The sequence below is a fragment of the Ascaphus truei genome, chromosome 18 (assembly GCF_040206685.1).
Source record: "Ascaphus truei isolate aAscTru1 chromosome 18, aAscTru1.hap1, whole genome shotgun sequence".
NCBI classification, from domain to species: Eukaryota; Metazoa; Chordata; class Amphibia; order Anura; family Ascaphidae; genus Ascaphus; species Ascaphus truei.
In genome coordinates, this window is record NC_134500.1 from 14537430 (window position 1) to 14557282 (window position 19853).

General features: G+C 44.7%; 1 protein-coding gene across 1 annotated transcript in view; it reads right to left on the minus strand.

Annotated features, from left to right (window-relative positions):
• SLC24A5 (solute carrier family 24 member 5) overlaps positions 1-14124 on the minus strand; it is a 17300-nt gene extending 3176 nt beyond the window's left edge. The window contains exons 1-7 of the mRNA XM_075575657.1: positions 13917-14124; positions 7253-7429; positions 6167-6250; positions 5081-5181; positions 4571-4671; positions 3677-3960; positions 2740-2946 (exon numbers count right to left, since the gene is read on the minus strand). Of these exons, the coding sequence (XP_075431772.1) occupies positions 2740-2946; positions 3677-3960; positions 4571-4671; positions 5081-5181; positions 6167-6250; positions 7253-7429; positions 13917-14109 (1147 nt within the window). The 5' untranslated portion in view covers positions 14110-14124. The remainder of the gene's footprint in view (positions 1-2739; positions 2947-3676; positions 3961-4570; positions 4672-5080; positions 5182-6166; positions 6251-7252; positions 7430-13916) is intronic.
• Between the last annotated feature and the right edge of the window lie 5729 nt (positions 14125-19853).

Genomic DNA, 19853 nt, shown 5'->3' on the forward strand with positions numbered 1-19853 from the left:
CCAGCAGTTTGAGCTGCAAGCTGTAACAGTAGATAATGTTACCTTAGTAATAGAAGAATACATTGTAGCTGTTGAGTTACACTGACTGAAGGATTGATTTGAAACTAAAAGGCAGCTATTTAGTGAACCCTGGGAAAACAGGATTTTGCTGATCGATCACACGAGAACCAATGGATCAGCAACTTAGGTAATTAGTTTTCAATAAAGGCAATCAAAGGCAGCATATAGTGTATTAAAAATTAAGCTGCTTGGGGGGCCTCTTTATAATTAGTCACATCGGTGCAATTAATGGGATATGGTGCTAGTTCTTATGCGCACAAACATACCATACATACAGTACTATATTCACTGTCCAATTTTGTGTTGGATTAAGATGCATCGCAATAACACTTTGAAAGTCATTTTCCATTGTTAGTATATTATTGGAGAATGAACCCAACCCATGTTCAATAAAATGAAGAGTTCCAGCACAAAACATTAAAAAGTTGATCAGGACAACCATGGATAGTGTGAAAATGACAGACGTTTTATTTGTGAGAGATTTCAATATTTAAAGCTTTAACATTTTAGAGGCATACCTCTTTGGACCATAGCAACCCAATTACCTGCTCCTATATTGGATATAAAGATAATGGTTTCCTATAAACATAGGTAAGGTCTTCGCTGTGAAATTGAGGTTATTACATGATGTTTCAGATTCATGCGACAGTTAAACTTTGCCATAAAGCTAAAATTACTATTGGTCAGAGATAAGATCACATTCTATGTATAAAAAAAAAATTATCTTTAGAAACAGGGCAGGGGCCTCTTGTGTTTTCTATTTTGTTTGTAGTTCCAAGTTGTATTAAATAAAATTGTACATTGCGCTTGATATTCAGTACAAGACACGTGTCCATCGCATCCCAACCTGGGTGGGATACTTAAACGGATAATGGGCCAAAGGAAAGCAGACAAACAAACCCAGTTCAACATTTGCCAGTTCTGTGTGACAAGAGGAAATACATTCCTTCAGTCAATGGCAATGCTATCCCCTCCTGGGTCACCAAGCTACCTTACATTATAACCGGTTTTGCATAACCTTTGATAGTTTTCCTAAGATACAGTCTCTTGTATATTTTCAGTGTTTCTGCCATCATTGTCTGCTCGGGAACTACAGTACATTCCTCATTTTCGCCTCTCTTTTTGTTGAGTTCTTTCCTTCCCACCGCTGAAGTTCGTTTTCCTCTAATCTCAGTATAAAACCTTGTGTTAATTGTATAACCAACCTTTGGGGTGAAAATATCCCTGGAAAATGTGTCCTATAGTTATCGAAAGTCTTAATGCCCTCAATACAACCCGAACAATCCGAATTTGGACCGGATTCACTCATACAGAAGACCTTATAGCAATTTTTTCTAGTTACATGATGTTTTTATGATCTTTCCTTGTTTCGCTCTATCCTATATTTTGGTATCTACTTACATTTTGTGTCTAGGAAACACAAGAGAACACAAATATACATCTGCACATGAAAAACGAATCTACAAATGCCTACCTTTTACTACTTGCAGTTATTCTGGAGAATTCAAGAAGAGGAATGAGTATTACTGAATGAAATTATGCAAGTGAGATATACTAAACCACTGACTGCAAGCCAAATAGGATTCATTAGGAATACATTAGTACTTTATGAGCTAGGAACCTCATGACAAAAAGTACTACTAGTCTGCTCTGAAAATGGTGCAAATGATGGTCCAAATAAATACGTATTTACCTCTGTTGTCGAGAAAACTCTAGAAATGAATATTTGATGTGACGTTCCACTTCTTGCAATAAAGCTTCCATGCCACACGAAACCAGTACTCAAGATTTCTTACATTTCCTTCTGCCATTACAACAAATAACCCAGCTCAAGCTACCCTACATCTGCTGTAAAGGGTTATTTGTTTTGTTTTGATTTTAAAAACTACATCCATCTATCTATTTAATTGTATAAAAGGAAAAAGTTGAATTTCCAGGTACTCCAAACTGATATCTTGATATAAAGTGATATTTATTTTACACAGAAATACCAAGATTTCGTCCTCAAAAAGGGCCTTCATCAGTATGGTTCTCGACTGTGAACAGATTTGTGTGTGTTAAGTGCATAGTTTTCTCTATTATAAACACGGACCTGAGACCCTGGCAGATATTAATTTTACATCTTTTATTTGCATAATTTCTCAAGTGGTGGCAGCGTAGAGATAATATTAACCTCTTACCCAATTGCAATCTTAACTCATTGAAGGTGCCTTGCGAGGGTGGAAAGGTGAGTTGGGTAGAGTAACCATGTATATTAACCCTCGTTGCATATATATACTGTAAGTCATGTGCTCACTTGTGTGCTGTTCGTGACAGGTGATATATGGGGACTGATTGAGGGGAGATATTGTCCATTTGAGGGACCTTTGTGAAGGTGAAAAATGGGACAGTTTGCGAGCTGTGTATTAACCCTTGTCCCGTATGAAGGTCACCTGCTCACAAGTGTGTACGTGACAGGTGTGTATTATCTTTCCTGTTATCCTCCTGAATTTAAGGGCGTTGACACGAGATCCGTGCAATAGTGGACTAGGATGATAGTCTACAAAGTGTATATAAAGTATATAAAACACATATTCAATGGGAAACAAAAACAATTCAGACGGATTTATTTTGCACTGTGTGGCAAATAATGAACCACATCAGTACAGGCACAAACTACTGAAATACTCTAGTACCTACCTACTACGGTCACCATCCAAACAAGAATGTACGTTAGTGCAGAAATCCAAACAGCTGACATGAGAAAAGTCAGCATGTACCACCTTTTCCAGAACTTCCTTCTGCAATCAGGCACAGTCAAGTAGAGTAAGGTAATGATAGGCAGCGATAAAACCCAAATAATTCTTCTCATATCCTGTTCCGGCATTGTGAAAACAGTTGGCGGATCTGATATAAATGAAGTAACAGCATATGTTATAGGTCAGCAAAAAAAAAAAAATGTAATTATGCATAGCGGAGAAAACATCAATTTAGAAGCTTCACATACTGGAGTTACAGTAACTTTCAAATTCATATTTCTACATTTACTTTGACCAATAATTAAGAGTGGGACTTTTTTTTTTGCCTTTTTCCGGAGAACTGCTGCTTATAAACCTTGTGTAAAAAATAAAAAAAAGGAGAGGAATATGGGGGGAGGGGATGGAAGGGGGAAAGGTACTGAACGTGTTGCTCTCAAAACATTTACCACTGCACAATTTAAATGATTATTTTGTTTAAATTACAGGTTTGAAGCAGGAGGTCTGCTGAGCTGAACACCATTAATTTCAGCTTCAGGGACCCCCTGCTTCAAGAGATACTTACCTTATAGGTGCTGCCGGTATTTCGGTGGTGTTTAAATGTCCCGGTCAGGCGGGCCAATAGGAAGCTGCATGGGTGACACCACGGCTTCCTATTGGCTCGCTTGACATTTAAAGCTGCCATTTCGGTTGGCGCACTAGTTCCCCTGCCTGCAGATACCAGCATCCCCTTTGGAGACAAGTATCTCTGGAACCAGGGGAACCCTGGAGCGGAAATGAATGGGGGTTCAGCTCCAGAAACCCCGTTTCAATCCTGTAATAAAATGTAAAAAATGACGCAGTGCTACATGTTTTGCAACTTTAAAATAGTCGCTACTTACCTTCAGGGATTTCATGAAGCCCGTGCAAACTTATTGAAAGCTGAGAATAATCGTAATCTTCCTGGAATATACCGCTGTCTGATCTCGAGTGTCGGCGAATAACTCGTCCACTTTCTTCTTTCCAGCCAATCAATGGCTGCTGCTCCGCGTTTTCTACCATTGCGTCGGCGCAACAGACGCAGCACGGACTGAATTTCCTCATCATGCACTGATTGATTCTAATGTCAAAGCACAACACCGCAATATATAACCCGTATATCAAAATCAGCGAACTAGATTCATACCTGTAACAGAAAGTATCAATTAAAAGTTCATTTTTACAGCAATGGGGCTTTTTTTTTGGGGGGTAGGGTAGGAAAGCGCGCTTTGTGTCCCATTAAAACCGTCACGCGCAATTCATGCTAGATTGCATTGTAATGTGAAAGCTATTAAATGTAAGACCTATGAAAAGTAACTTTGTTTATTTAATGTGCTTATCAAAATACAATATACCTTAATCGTTTTTATATACATTTTTGTTTAATGGTTTTGGGAAATTAACTCCATTATATGTAATGAGAGAGAGAGGAGAGAGAAGAGAGAGTGCGTGCGTGCAATTTTTTTTATCGTTTGGCAAATATAACTTTATTTTTCCATTACGGCAAAAAGAAGGATACATCTAGCATCTGTTTATTGACAAATGTGGCAATCTAAATGGTATAGTGCAAAATTAAGCCATGTTTCAGCACTCCTAGATACTTTCGCAGCTGTCAAAATTAATAGATGGAGAGCTAAAAAAAATAAATTAAATAAAAATGGTTACGTAGTGTCTGCTCGAAATATGAGATTCATCTGCAGAGCCCTGCAAGGAAAGTAAATACACCACACGCGGAAAACAAAAAAAAAGGCACCTACCAGTATATCCGGTTGTCAAAAGTGATGGCGATTACGGCGGTAACACTAATTGCATAAGCCACACAATCTCTAAATAAAGGCCAACATGAGAGCCTTAAAACCTGGGAAAGGGGGAAGAAAAGATTAATATTTTATCAAAGTGCAGTGCCAACTTGTTAGCCAGAGATACGAGGCTGAGCAAGCAGTACTGACTTTGGGCACATACATTGCAGGGAAATCAACCATGTTGCTCAATGCAGGGGTCTCAACACCCGTCCTCAAGACTCCCCCACGGGTTATATTAAGGATATTCCAGCTTCAGCACAGGTGGCTCAATCAGTGGCTCAGTTAAAGACTGAGCCGCTGATTAAGCCACTTGTGCTGAAGCAGGAATATCCTGAAAACTTGATCTGTTGGGGGCGGGGGGGGGGGGGGAGGGGGGTGTTAGAAGTCTTGAGAACGGCAGATGAGAAATATTGCAATTATTGTGAAACATTAGTACCGCGAACAAAGTAGTAATAGGAACTGTACCGGAGATAGCAAGCAGCAAGCAGCACATATCCCAAGGAGGTTGTAGACAGCAGACCCAACAATCGTGCTAATTCCGATATCTCCTTTTGTGACAAACACTCCTAGAAACAAGTCAAAGTCTTAGAAATGTTGGCATTGTGTAATGAAAAGGTATATAGAATTTCAGGCTCACGTGGGCTTGTCAAACAAAGTAAAACATTTCTCACCTGTGCTCCAACACCCAGTAAAAAAACAAACCCCATTGCAGATCCCGTATTTATGTTTGATCGGGTGCTGGGGACAGTGTTAACAAGTGGTGAGCAGCTGCAATGGCCATTTTCTTTCGGAGGGAGATGGGGGCGGAGGAGCCTTTACTTTGTATTTACATTGTTGGAAGAGTTCAGAAATACTCCGGTTTTGCTTTACATTTTCATTATATGATTGTGTCCAAGACACAGGCGAAAAACCCTGCTGTAGACTGTTTGCAAACAGGGGTTCCTAGTTACCCGTGGGTTCCCCGGGCATCCTTAAAGGGCTCCCTGTAATGTTCAGGTCATTTGAAAATGGTACCAAATACAGAAGGATTTACAATGCATCTGATCTCAGGCGCGCTATTAGAGAGGGTTGGGGTTCCTTACAATGCATCTGATCTCAGACGCGCTATTAGAGAGGGTTGGGGTTCCTTACAATGCATTTGATCTCAGACGCGCTATTAGAGAGGGTTGGGGTTCCTTACAATGCATTTGATCTCAGACGCGCTATTAGAGAGGGTTGGGGTTCCTAACAATGCATCTGATCTCAGACGCGATATTAGAGAGGGTTGGGGTTCCTTACAATGCATCTGATCTCAGACGCGCTATTAGAGAGAGTTGGGGTTCCTTACAATGCATTTGATCTCAGACACGCTATTAGAGAGGGTTAGGGTTCCTTACAATGCATCTGATCTCAGACACGTTATTAGAGGGGTTTGAGGTTCCTTACAATGCATCTGATGTCAGACGCACTATTAGAGAGTGTTGGGGTTCCTCACAATAGAATTATGGGGTTCCTTAACCAAAAAAGGTTTTTTTTTAAAAATAAAAAAAAACACTGGTCTCCAGACATTACCTAGAAACGCTGTGACAAGTTCTGGGGCCGAACTTCCAACTGCCATAAACGTTGCGCCTGCAATATCCTGAGAGAGGTCGAGGCCTTAACATGTGACACGAAGAAGAGAATAAATAAGGAAAACACGTTAAATAAATAAATAAATTAACTTGTCTACTTCATGAAAGCACATGCAGTACGTCAAGGCCATTCAGCCAGTTTCCCAAGGGGACAGATCAGAAAATAAACTGGGAGCAGATGGGCCACAGAATATGGTGACGTCATCTAGGACACATTGAAATACACCCATTCTTGCAACATGGTCAAAAATAATATTTGGTTCTCCATGGGCCACTAGTTGAAGAGGCGCGCAGTATGTCATGGTATCCCGCTATTGCATTTGACTTACAGTAAGTGGTTGTACAGTACATGCAAACATAAAGACCTAATGATTCTGTGCACATCAATCATTGTGCCCTGTGACACTGCGCCCAAGTTACCCATATACTTATTATTGTGCTTTTTATTACAAGGAATGGCTATGCCCCTGCAGATTTCTACTTTGAATATATACTGCTGCTGCAGTCTGCCCCGAAGTTATTTAACAGCCCATAAAATATCAACAATGTTTGTTGCAAAAGCTTAAATAATTAAGTAGTTATAAATCAGATGGTTGTAATTCCAATTTATACAAACAAAAGACAGGGGGTGCCCAATGCTACATCCCATTGACAAAACATATAAAGTAATAAGTATAACGTTTAATTACTTCAATAATAATAATAATTACTTGGTTATTTAGTTAAACCCTTTGGCCAAAGCGTCGTAAGCCTGCATACCAACGTCAAGGTATAACCAAAATAATGCAGGTCCTAACACTAAAACTGTGAACCTTTCCGTTTACTTCCCTATGAGGGGAAGCAACCACAGTGAGCCCTGTCCATTCAGCAAGATGCTAGAACCTCCCAAGTTAAAAAGGTGGGGAGGGCCCACTTACCTCCAAACAACTGTTGCCAGTCAGTGTGTGTTAATTCCAATTTATGTTACTAGATGGAACGAAGTGGGCCTGCGATGGTTTAACGTCTGACTCTGATCCCCGGTACTTACGCTCACTGATGACTTCCAAAGAAGGGATGAAATACTCATCACACACGATGGCCACAGCCAGAAACATATAAAGTATGATTATGAAATGGATAATAACGCCTCCATCTTTTCTCTCCTGCTCAGTGAAAAACGCCTGGGGAAATTCTGACGATGAAAGAATACAACTCGTTTCATTCTCTGAAAGGATACACAAAGTGCAGTCAGTGTACATTCACAACAGAACATCCTATTTATCTATATTATTATTGAGGCAGGAGCCGGGCGTTTGACAGATTTGGGCGATTCCTCCCTTATAAATCAAAGTCTCGCAGCATTTTGTGTATCACTTTGGCAGTGACACATTTAACGGCTAAACGCAGGTGACTGACACTTTTAGAAAACGCCTGTCTTATTGTTTCTTAAAATGTTTAAAGCCGTAATGCCCCCTAACTAGGATTGAAACTGCAACCACCCACCCCCATTTTCATCTCTAGGGAACCCCCCCCCCCAGTGTTCCTGAGGTACTTATCAGTGGGGTGGAGAGGGGGGGCCGAAACTACTTAAATAGATTTATTAAAAAGGGGCAATCCAAGCACTTTTAACTTAATTTTTTACATTTCTTTTTACACAGGATTGAAGCAGTGGGTCTCCAAAGCGAAACCCCGTTAATTTCAGCTCCGGAGAACCCCTGCTTCCCGAGATACTTACGTCCGTAGCTCATACCGGTAGCAATCCCGGGTGGGCGTGTAATATGGCGGTTAATAATCTCCCGCGGCACGGGAACCAATAGAAAGCTGTGATATCATCCGTCACTGCTTCCTATTGGCCCACGTGCCTTTGGACATTTAACAACCAGGAAGTTGATGTCATGAGATTCTCCGGTAAGTATTTCGGGAAGCAGGGGGTCCCCGCAGCTGAAATCAAAGGGGTTAAACTCCACAGACCCTCTGCTTCATAGCTATATTAAAAATAAAAATGGCAGTAAAAGCGGCAATCCAAGCACCTTTCTTTTGGTTTTTTAACGCGGGATTGAAGCAGGGGGTCTCCAGACCTGGATCCCATTAATTTCAGCTTCGGAGACCCCCTGCTTCTGGAGATACTTACCTCTGTAGGGGGTGCCGGTAGCAACTCCGGCTGAGATAGCGGGAGTTTAAAGCCACCTCGCCCTGCGAGCCAATAGGAAGCCGTGATGTCATCAGGTTCGGCTTCCTATTGGCCAGCGCGATGTGGGAGCTTTAAACTCCAGGTAGCTGAGCCGGAGCGTCTACCGGCACCCCCTACGGAGGTATCTCGGAAGCAGGGGGTCACCGCAGCTGAAATGAATGGGCTTCAGCTTCGGAGACCCCCTGCTTCAATCCCATGTTAGAACATAAAAGTAAATGTTAAAAAATAAAAATAAAGTGCTTAATTGAACGGTATTGTCCCCTTCAGGTTAATATTACCGGATTGTTAACTAACTGGAGTTTTTCAGTGCATTACAATTCAAGACTATAGTGAAAGCGATCATAATAAACTATTAAATTGGAGTAGTTAATAAGCGTGGGGAATGACTGATTATGCTTCCAAGGAGTAAGTGAATATCTTAACCCAAAGTGACTCAAAATAAACAACAAAGATCTGGAAAGATGGTTTAATAAGATTTTAGATTATTGTAAATGATGAATATTTAAACATTTTAGCAAAAAGTAGGTCAAACTCAACAGGCATGCATTGCTATCGGTTTTAAAATAAAATAAAAAGTTGAAAAACGTTTTTAATTGAACAAAATAATTAAGAATTAAAAAAAAAAAAAAAAGAGATTCTGATATAAAATGAAAATGTCAACTAATTTTAAAGCTAAATAGTCGTCCCTTGGGGTTATCTTTTTGTTACTAGGTGTTACGTATCTTAGGGAGCAAGGGATCCCCGGAGCTGCAATTAGATGGTTCCGTTCAGGACAGAGACCCCCCTTTTCCCAGTTAGGGAGATAAATAATCTCTCTATTTAAAAAAAAAAAATTTTTTTAAGGAAAAGCTAGTTTAGGTTTACTGTTAAAACCAGGATTGCAATGAGTTCTCTCTTGTAGCTGCGACCCTCAAGAAATAAAACACTGCATGAGTTTGGCAACCATAAAATACAGTAGTATCCCATCAGTGGTTTCACATCTTTTGTGGGGCTATATAATGATGATTTAACTCCTACAGTAACTGGGGGGTTGGGGGGCAAACTTAGGAACACAAAAAGGTTTCTATTAAAAAAAGACCGCCCAGCCATATGCATCACTACAATGTCAGGTCTTGTCTGAAAATAAAGAGCACAGTGAGATAATAATAAAATAGCATGTCATTAGAATTAGAGGAGAGAAAGTCAGTTGTGTAATTATTACTGCCCTGTTATCTGGAACAATTTACTAGCACATATTTCTAACAACTGGATCTGATTATTTCCTCTTACTACATCGGGCCACCTCACAGTGTAAAATAAACAACAACAACAAATAAATCACAAAAAAAAACCAATGCTCGGATATTTGTAAAAAAATTTTTTGTAATTTTGTATTTTATTTATTCAGTACGGGCTGCACAAAACATCAGTGTTACAAATCTGTAATAGCCGTGGTTGGGCCTTGACGCTTTCTGTAAATCTCCCTGCTCCCAACACAGCTCTGGGTTACAAAATCCCAAAATGACAGATCTCAGGGTTTTAAACACAAAATGCCCTTAGTTGCTTATAATCTGAGAAATATGCAGCAGTCTCTGTTACTGTAAAGCCCGGGTGGGCAACTTCGGTTCTCAAGGGCCACCAGGTCAGGTTTTAAGGATGCCCCTGTTTCAGCACAGGTGGCTCAGAGACTGAGACACTGATTGAGGCCCCTGTGCTGAAGCAGGGATATCCTTAAGGACGCGTTCACACAGGGGGCTTCGCAAAGCTGCGTCCGCGCCTCCGTCTGCTGGGCGATGTGTGATCATCCCCAGCAGACGGAATGATCCGACAGAGCGGGCGGGGGGGGGGGGGGGGTATGCGGAGGGCGGGGGTGGCGGCGCATTATCAAGGGCACAGAGCAAACTGTGCTGGAGCTCCCTTTAGTAAAAGCAGCAATCCGGATCCATCCGAGACTGCGCTGGACCCCCCCCCCCTCGTCCACCCGTGTCCCCGACCCATCCCCGTGTGTCCCCCCCTCCTCCTGTGTCCCCCGTCTTCACAGCCGAGTCTCAATTTCAGCAGCCAATCAATGTAAAACGCCTGGACATTGATTGGCTGCTGAAACTGACGTCGCGCTGCTGCAGCCGGAGATCGCAGATTGGAAAGACTCCCGCGACTGCAGCAGCGCCGACGCCGCACTTTGCAGCCAATGGTAGTTTCAATACTGAACACTACCATTGGCCGCCAGGCATCTGTGACGACCGCGCGCGCGCACGTCGTGTAGCGCGCTGTGTGAGCGGGGCCTAAAACTTGACCTACTGGTAGCCCTTGAGGACTGGAGTTGCCCACCCCTGCTCTAAAAAGATTAAGAACACAATCTTGAACATTTGTTTTTTCGTATATACTTTCTGTGTCCTGGGACACTCCCTGCAGACTTAAACATCTATCATTTAACATCCGCAAAGGGTGAAAATTCTCTCTTTCCAAACCGACATTAATATCTACTTTATCCTCCTCCAAAATCTCCATTAACTTTGAAACGTTGGCAGGGACGACAGAATTGCATAGGAACGGAACGTTTTTTAATTTTATAAATTGAATGCATATTACATTATTTCAACAAAATGCAAAGGAATGTGCCAAATATTTACAGAAGTACATTGATTTTGTTATTTGGCGAGTTTGACAACCAGAACCACTGGGAGTGATTGTACCTGCAATGGAATCCTTTTGAACTGAGTAACAAAGGGCAAGGATATGCATGGATATGCATGGATATGCATGGTGGATATGCATGGATAGGAATAGATAAGCATGGATATTCATGGTGGATATGCATGGATATGCATGGTGGATATGCATGGTGGATATGCATGGATATGAATATATATGCATGGTGGATATGCATGGATATGCATGGTGGATATGCATGGATGATATGCATGGATATGAATAGATAAGCATTGATATGCATGGTGGATATGCATGGATATGCATGGTGGATATGCATGGATATGAATAGATATGCATGGATATGCATGGTGGATATGCATGGTGGATATGCATGGATATGAATAGATATGCATGGTGGATATGCATGGATATGCATGGTGGATATGCATGGATATGCATGGTGGATATGCATGGATATGAATATATATGCATGGTGGATATGCATGGATATGCATGGTGGATATGCATGGATGATATGCATGGATATGAATAGATAAGCATTGATATGCATGGTGGATATGCATGGATATGCATGGTGGATATGCATGGTGGATATGCATGGATATGAATAGATATGCATGGATATGCATGGTGGATATGCATGGTGGATATGCATGGATATGAATAGATATGCATGGATATGCATGGTGGATATGCATGGTGGATATGCATGGATATGAATAGATATGCATGGTGGATATGCATGGATATGAATAGATATGCATGGTGGATATGTGTGGTGGATATGAGTGGTGGATATGCAAGGATAAGCCATGTGTGACCATTACAAACCTATTTGTTGTTATTATAAATCCCTCAATTCAGTGAAGGGGAAGGATTTACCTAACCTAACCCAACTAATCTCAACCAATTCCGTGTCTCATCTTTGCACCTTATACCTCTACAGCCCCCCTCACACATCTCTCTCTACCTATAGAAGATGTGCCCATTTTTTGGAGCTGGGCATTAGATTGTAAGCTCATTGGTTCAGGGTCTACCTTGTTTTATCATTTACTCACTGATTTTGTTTTTCCCTGTACACTGTACTGTAATCTTGTAAAGCGCTGTGTAACATGTATTGCTCAATAAATACAATTATACATATAGTAATAACACTATATTAATAGGTTTAGCAATAACCTAAAGTATTGTACCGAGAAAAACATCCATACCAAATCATATCAACTACTAAGTTCACCTTGATTTTATTTAATTGTGCACAGTGTGTAATTTATTTACTTCTGCCCTGACAGATATAGGAGATTAGGAAGCAATGTGATTGTGGAGTACCACATATTATGTTGACTTATTCCCTTTACTGACAGAAGGGTTGGCAAGGCAATGATCCTTCTGGCAGTGAAGGGGTTAGCCCAAAGTGCCTTCAAGAAAGTAGCGGTACTGTGGCTCGGTGAATAAAGCACTGCTTCTGAAAATAATGACACTAAGGAGCAACAAAAATCGATTGTAAGCTCTACGGGGCAAGGAGTGGGTCTGTAAGATTCTATGTCCAGCGAACTAGATTGTGAAGCCACGGGTCCCCACTGGGAGAAAGGTGCTATATAAAATAAAAGTTACAAGAAATGGAGTTATGATTGCAGGAGAATTCCACGCTTTCAAAACACGGAAGCAAAGCTATTTGAGCACCATTTTCAAAGTATGTTATATTTATGATAGGAAAATCTGGGGGCATCTTTCAGAGCCTCTCGGCTAGAGGAGCGAGTAGTAGTACTTCCAAGTACAAATAATATACATTTATGTAATTTGAGGTTGGGCTGAAGGAGTAAAACCATCGACTTTGAAAACACACTGACTGACACTGCCTTCAAATCAGGGCAGCCCAGTTCAATTCCGACTGTCAGCTCCCTGGGCAGATCACCCAATCTCTGTGTGCCTTTGGCCGCGCTTATAGTGCGATTACGTCACCCGTCGCCGCTAGCGAAAGTGGTCATTCGCTTTCCGGCGACCAGGTCTTTGATTGGTTCAGAGGCTGTCACTTGTGGCGACAGCCTCTGAAAAATCAAATATGACCGGCTTCAAAAATTCGCGTTGTCGCTTACTATAAGCGCACGTGACGGCGGCAATACATTTGTTTTGCCGCGACGTCGCTTCGCCGGCATTACAAGCACTATATTAGATCGTAAGCGCTACACGCCAGAGACTGGTTGTGCCTGGAACCTGCCCATGTACAGTACTTTATAAAGAAAACAAAAATACTTTAGTATAAGTTCATCACAGAAACAAATAGGATTCCAGATTTCTAATAAAAGGTGGTGGTGTTTTAGAATGTTAATGAAACTAAGGGGGGGTCTTTAGATTTGTAATAATAAAAATTAGTAGCTTGGTCTTCCCTTTTTTAAATGCAACTTCTGATTTTTAATGAAAATAGATAAGTGCAATGGTAGGTTTCTAATACAAATAAATCAAGTTCTAGGCTCCTACTGAAAACCAGTGACTTGGTTTCTAAAAAATAAATTAAAAGAAAGGAAATAGATTTTTGGATTCATATCAAATATTTAGGTCTTGTATTGTCCGTTTGAGTAAGTAGTGGTACTCAGTCTCTCCCCCTGAACCCGCAGGCTAACCTCAACCCGACTGTACCCCCAGACTGACACAAACCCCACTGTACCCCAGAATGACCCCAACCCCACTGTACTCCCAGACTAACCTCAACCCTGCTGTACCCTCAGACTGACCCCAACCCCACTGTACCCCCAGACTGACCCCAACCCCACTCTACATCCAGACTGACCCCAACTGTACCCACAGACCGACCACAAACCCTACCGTACCTCCAGACTGACCCCCAACCGCCCTTCACCCCCAGACTGACCCGCGTCCCGTCGGACCCTCTGCTGTCCCGTCTCCCCGAATGAAGCCGCCAGGTAAACCAAGTGCAGCGCCCCGCACAGCAGCAGCAGCAGGAGGAGAGCGAGAGCCCCGACCCCGGCCCTGAGGGACCCCCTCCTCCTCCTTCCCCCATTCACAGGAGCAGCCCTCCTCTCCTCCACCAGCGTCCCCTTCATCCTGCGCTCTCCCTCCGCCCCAGAACCAGGCAGGAGACCCCTGTAATCCGCATCATGTGAGCCCCGTGTCCTCTCCCCCACACGCACCAATCAACTCTCTCCGAAGGGGAGGGCTGGCTACAAAGTTGCAACATGTTGCAGGTATCAAGTCTCAACTCCCGAAGCACCACTGGGAGGCAGGACCTCATCATGGGACCAAACTTTTAAACAAAGTAATCAACAGTTAAACTCAGATGCTGCTCACTCACGAGGTGCAATGACTCAAACAGGGAAACTGCACTTTTTTTTCTATATACTGTATATACATTATATATATATATATATTTTTTAACTGGTATTTTGCCAGGGGCTTAATAAACCCCATCCCTAGTCTCCTGCGCCTCTAATCCTTCAACTGTGGAATGCTTTTCATTTTTTTTTATGGGTTTAGTCTTTAATTAGTTTCTTCACATTCTGTCATAAAATGAGCTATTAATTAAATCTAACTATTGGGACTGCCCTTTGCCATCTGGTAAATTGCTTCTTCTTTTTGCACCTACTGTATGACTTGTAACAAGATAGATTTGCTTTTATTTTTTTGGTTGCAGTGCTTTTAATGTTACCCAGTCATTGGGGGGGGGGGGGGGGGTCTTTATACATAAAGTACATTCAGTTTGAAAATGTATTTTTGATGTGAGTTTGTTCATATGAAACACAAAATGTTACATTGGCGTCAAGCCACATTCTCAAATATTTAAAGCTAGTAACTAAGGCAAGATTTGTGTTTTGCAATCGGAAGGCTTTACTAAAGGGGCGTAAAATGTTCTAAGTGGATGTAGTGGAAAGAGAAAAAAGGGGTGTTCAATATCGTACAGAACACAACAGGAGAGTTCATCCACCCCGAGCCTTTCTCAGGGTAACGCGGAGTGCCCGATATTAGGTCGAATATGTATAATTGTTGTCTCTCGAATGTCCCCTTTATTCCATGTATATCAATGGAAACTGATGAGATCTCCCTCACGTACTGTCTAGTGGGCAAATTGTACACCTGTGGCAGTCTGTTCAGGACATTTTGTGTTGAAATTCCCTAGATTTCAATGGGATGTTTTGGCAGAAAATGGCCCAAACTGTTGCTTCCGCATTTATATACAATGACTCCCTACATCTCCTTAATGCCTAACGGAGGCAATAATAACAGAAAAAACACCACCGTATTTATCATAGAAAAGAAAATATATCACATTTTTAAAGATTTGCTTACATTAATCTGGTTCCCTTTTGCACCAGTTTTGCAGCCGGGAAGACTTTGATAAATGCTGCCCGTGTGGGTCCTAAAATAAAGTGGCACATATACTGAGTATTATGCAGAACCTTGCTACAATTGTAAGCTTTTAGAGAGCAATGCACCCAAAATAACATCCATTTTTTTACAGGATTGTAACCAGGGGGTCCACCAGAGCTGAACACCACTATTTTTTTTTTTTAGCTCTGGGGGTCCTTGGTCCCTGAGATGCTTACTAGAAAAGTTATAAGTATTACTTCCTGGTTTTTAAAGGGGATTTAAATGGCCATCCAATAGGAAGCCACAACCGATGATGCAGCTTCCTATTGGCCCAAGACTTGGCAGCCATTTTGCTTCCCTAAAGGAGATTTAAGCCTTCAGCACTGATGAAAAGATACAAACGGCAGGAGAGAGAAGAGAAGATAAAAGTGGATTTTGGAGTGTTTCATGTATTTGAGGACTTCAGCACTTCCATCCTCACACACGTCTGTGTTTTTTATCATTGTATAAATGATCATATTCAGCCCTTGTCGATCCACTGCTAGGTGAAGACCACCGAAATGGATTTCCAGGTACTGTGGCTGCAAGCCTCTCTTCTCCGTGTTGCTCCTACAATTTTTCTGATTTCACCCTCCCATCTTATGTTTGGTCATTGTCATTGTTGTTTTGATATACCTTGGAATCTAGTCATATACCATCTTTGTCCAACGATGGTGATTTCTTCTTGCGATATGGTCGCCCACTGACATTTTAATTTCTTCACCCTTGTGACGATATCACAGACTATTGTTTTCTTCCGAACCCGTTGATTCCTTTTCCTGTCTCTTTGGGTAATACCCAGCATACATCTCTCCATACGTCTTTGAGTTGTTTCAAGCTTCTGAATTATCTTTGTTTTTGGAGTCCACGTTTCACGTCCATACGTGAGCACAGGGAGGCGGTTCAACACTTTCCTCTTGAGCCACAGTGGAATATTATGAAAGATTGTCTTGTTTCTTCCAAATGTACTCCAGCCTATCTTCATTCTCCTATTAATTTTATTTTAAACGTTCCCATTCATTGATACTGGCTAGTAAAGTATCAAGCCAAGCTGGCCATAGTTTTTGACTTTTTTTTAGTTGTATTCCATTTATTTCGATCTTTGTAGAGTTAACACATTTGTTGAACATCACTTTGGTGTTGCTGAGATTCATACGGAGACCAACTTTCTTACATGCTTAGGTGAGTTCCCTGATTCGTTGCTGGATGTCTTCTGGTCTTGTTGCAGAAATAACAACGTTCTCTGCAAACAGTAGGTGATTCAAGTATGCACCATTGATTTTGATAACTTTTCATGCCTTGAACAATTCTTCAAGCGTTGCCGTCTCACTGTCACACTCCCGTGGTTATCCTCATCTTACTTGAATCTTCATGTAATCTAATGCAGGGGTGCGCAAACTGGGGGGCGCAAGATTTTCTATTGGGGGGGACGCGGTGGTTACAGAGCCCCTGCGCTCCTCCCCAAGGCATTTAAATTAAATGCCAGGGGAGGCGTGAGGCCTCGTAACTCCCTTACCTGCTCTGTGACGGCTCTTCAGCGACGCGTCACCATGGCAACGCGTCAAATGACGCTGCGGGGTCACGTGATGTGATGCATCAAATGACGCGGTGGGGTCATGTGGCGTGGGGGGCATGAGCGCTGGGGCTGCCAGGCAGGGGGGCGCAGCTCAGGAACCTTGCGCACCCCTGATCTAATGGTTGATGGGGCATTCTCGTAACTGCTCCTTATGATATCAGTGTTAGTTTCTTCATCACTTTGTCTTGTTAATGCATTAAAAATGGCTTGGGTGTATACAGAATCAAATGATTTTTCCTAATACACTAATCCTAAACGGATTGGTTGATCATACTCATTACTTCGGGAAATCACTCCTTTGATGTGGTCCATTGTTTTGTATCCACTTTGCAATACCTCTTGTTATTATATAACGATATAATTTTATATGTACACCAAAGAAATAGTGCGTGCAGGACTTCACTGTACATGTTTTAAATCACACGTCTAATTGGTTGTAATTATATTTTTCACCACTGCCTCTGTTAAAACATTAATTAATGGCAGTGGGGTAACTACATTTTTGGGGTCCCACCCCCGCAAAAAATGTAAGAGCTCCCTAAATGACAATTATTATTCCCGCATGAAGAGGCGGAGAGGCATTTGAGCCCGATCCCTGGCCTCCGACCGGGCTCAATTTCCAGCAGGGCCCCCCTGGATTGCGGGGTTTAGCGGCACGGTGGCTACGAAACTGATTAAATGAACAGGTTTGCATTGAATATTGGAAGATAACGTCCAGCTTTTTTTTTTTAAATCAATTTTAATAACCGAAATTTGGGGTAGCAACGTACCTGCTGTTCATTTTAAGATTTTTTCCATTGCCTTCTGCAATTTATAGCTCTACTAGCTGAGAGACCCGGCGTTGCCCGGGATGTAATGTTCCCGTTCCTCTCTCTCCTCCCCCCTCTCTCTGTTTGTCCCCCATTCACATCAATCCAGTCCCCCCCCTCCCTCCCTCCTTTACAGCTTCATGTAGCGTGTGTGCGTCAGTCACTGTGTGTTTGCTCGCGCGTCAGTGAGTCTGAGGCAGAAACACAAACACACACAGACTGACTGACGCACACACAGTCAGTGTGTGCCTCAGTCAGTGTGTGCGTGCGTCAGTCAGGCTTTGTGTGCGCGTCAGTCAGTGTGTGCGTGCGTGCGTGCGGCAGTCAGTCAGTGTGTGCGCGCGGGGCGTTAAAGGCAGGGGGGGGGCGTCAAAGGGAGGGGGGGGGCGTCAAAGGGAGGGGGGGGGGCATCAAAGTGAGGGGGGGGGGGCGTCAAAGGGAGGGGGGGGGCGTCAAAGGGAGGGGGGGGGCGTCAAAGGGAGGGGGGGGCGTCAAAGGGAGGGGGGGGGGCGTCAAAGGGAGGGGGGGGGCGTCAAAGGGAGGGGGGGGGCGTCAAAGGGAGGGGGGGCGTCAAAGGGAGGGGGGGGGGCGTCAAAGGGAGGGGGGGGGCGTCAAAGGGAGGGGGGGGCGTCAAAGGGAGGGGGGGGGCGTCAAAGGGAGGGGGGGGGGCGTCAAAGGGAGGGGGGGGCGTCAAAGGGAGGGGGGGGCGTCAAAGGGAGGGGGGGGGCGCGTCAAAGGGAGGGGGGGCGTCAAAGGGAGAGGGGGGGGCGTCAAAGGGAGGGGGGGGGCGTCAAAGGGAGGGGGGGGGCGTCAAAGGAGGGGGGGGCGTCAAAGGGAGGGGGGGCGTCAAAGGGAGGGGGGGGGCGCCTCAAAGGCATGGATTCCTCCCCCTGCATTTCCTGCAGTGGACAGGAGGGGGGGGCAGTGGACAGGAGGGGGGGGGGGGGGCAGTGGACAGGAGGGGGGGGGGGCAGTGGACAGGAGGGGGGGGGGCAGTGGACAGGAGGGGGGGGGCAGTGGACAGGAGGGGGGGGCAGTGGACAGGAGGGAGGGGGCAGTGGACAGGAGGGGGGGGGCAGTGGACAGGAGGGGGGGGGGCAGTGGACAGGAGGGGGGGGGCAGTGGACAGGAGGGGGGGGGCAGTGGACAGGAGGGGGGGGGCAGTGGACAGGAGGGGGGGGCAGTGGACAGGAGGGGGGGGCAGTGGACAGGAGGGGGGGGGGCAGTGGACAGGAGGGGGGGGGGCAGTGGACAGGAGGGGGGGGGGCAGTGGACAGGAGGGGGGGGGCAGTGGACAGGAGGGGGGGGGCAGTGGACAGGAGGGGGGGCAGTGGACAGGAGGGGGGGGGGCAGTGGACAGGAGGGGGGGGGCAGTGGACAGGAGGGGGGGGGCAGTGGACAGGAGGGGGGGCAGTGGACAGGAGGGGGGGGGCAGTGGACAGGAGGGGGGGGCAGTGGACAGGAGGGGGGGGCAGTGGACAGGAGGGGGGACAGGAGGGGGGACGCAGTGGACAGGAGGGGGACGCAGTGGACAGGAGGGGGGCAGTGGACAGGAGGGGGGGCAGTGGACAGGAGGGGGGGGGCAGTGGACAGGAGGGGGGGGGCAGTGGACAGGAGGGGGGGCAGTGGACAGGAGGGGGGGGGCAGTGGACAGGAGGGGGGGGGGCAGTGGACAGGAGGGGGGGGCAGTGGACAGGAGGGGGGACAGGAGGGGGGGGGCAGTGGACAGGAGGGGGGGGGCAGTGGACAGTGACACACACACACACACACACACACACACACACACACACACACACACACACACACACACACACACACACACACCCCTCAGTTGATGCGCCCTTTCTTTAGTTCCGTTTGGCGCCGGAGGTGGGGAGCGACACCTACCTGTACTTCCGGGCGCCGCCACCGTCTGACTCGGCGCCGCGAGGGAGGAAGGGGGTCCGCCATCTTACGCGCCGCGTGGCAGCTGCGGGAAGCGAGGTGATTTGGAGCGGGGAGGGGGGAGAGGTGATTTGGAGCGGGGAGAGGTGATTTGGAGCGGGGAGAGGTGATGCCG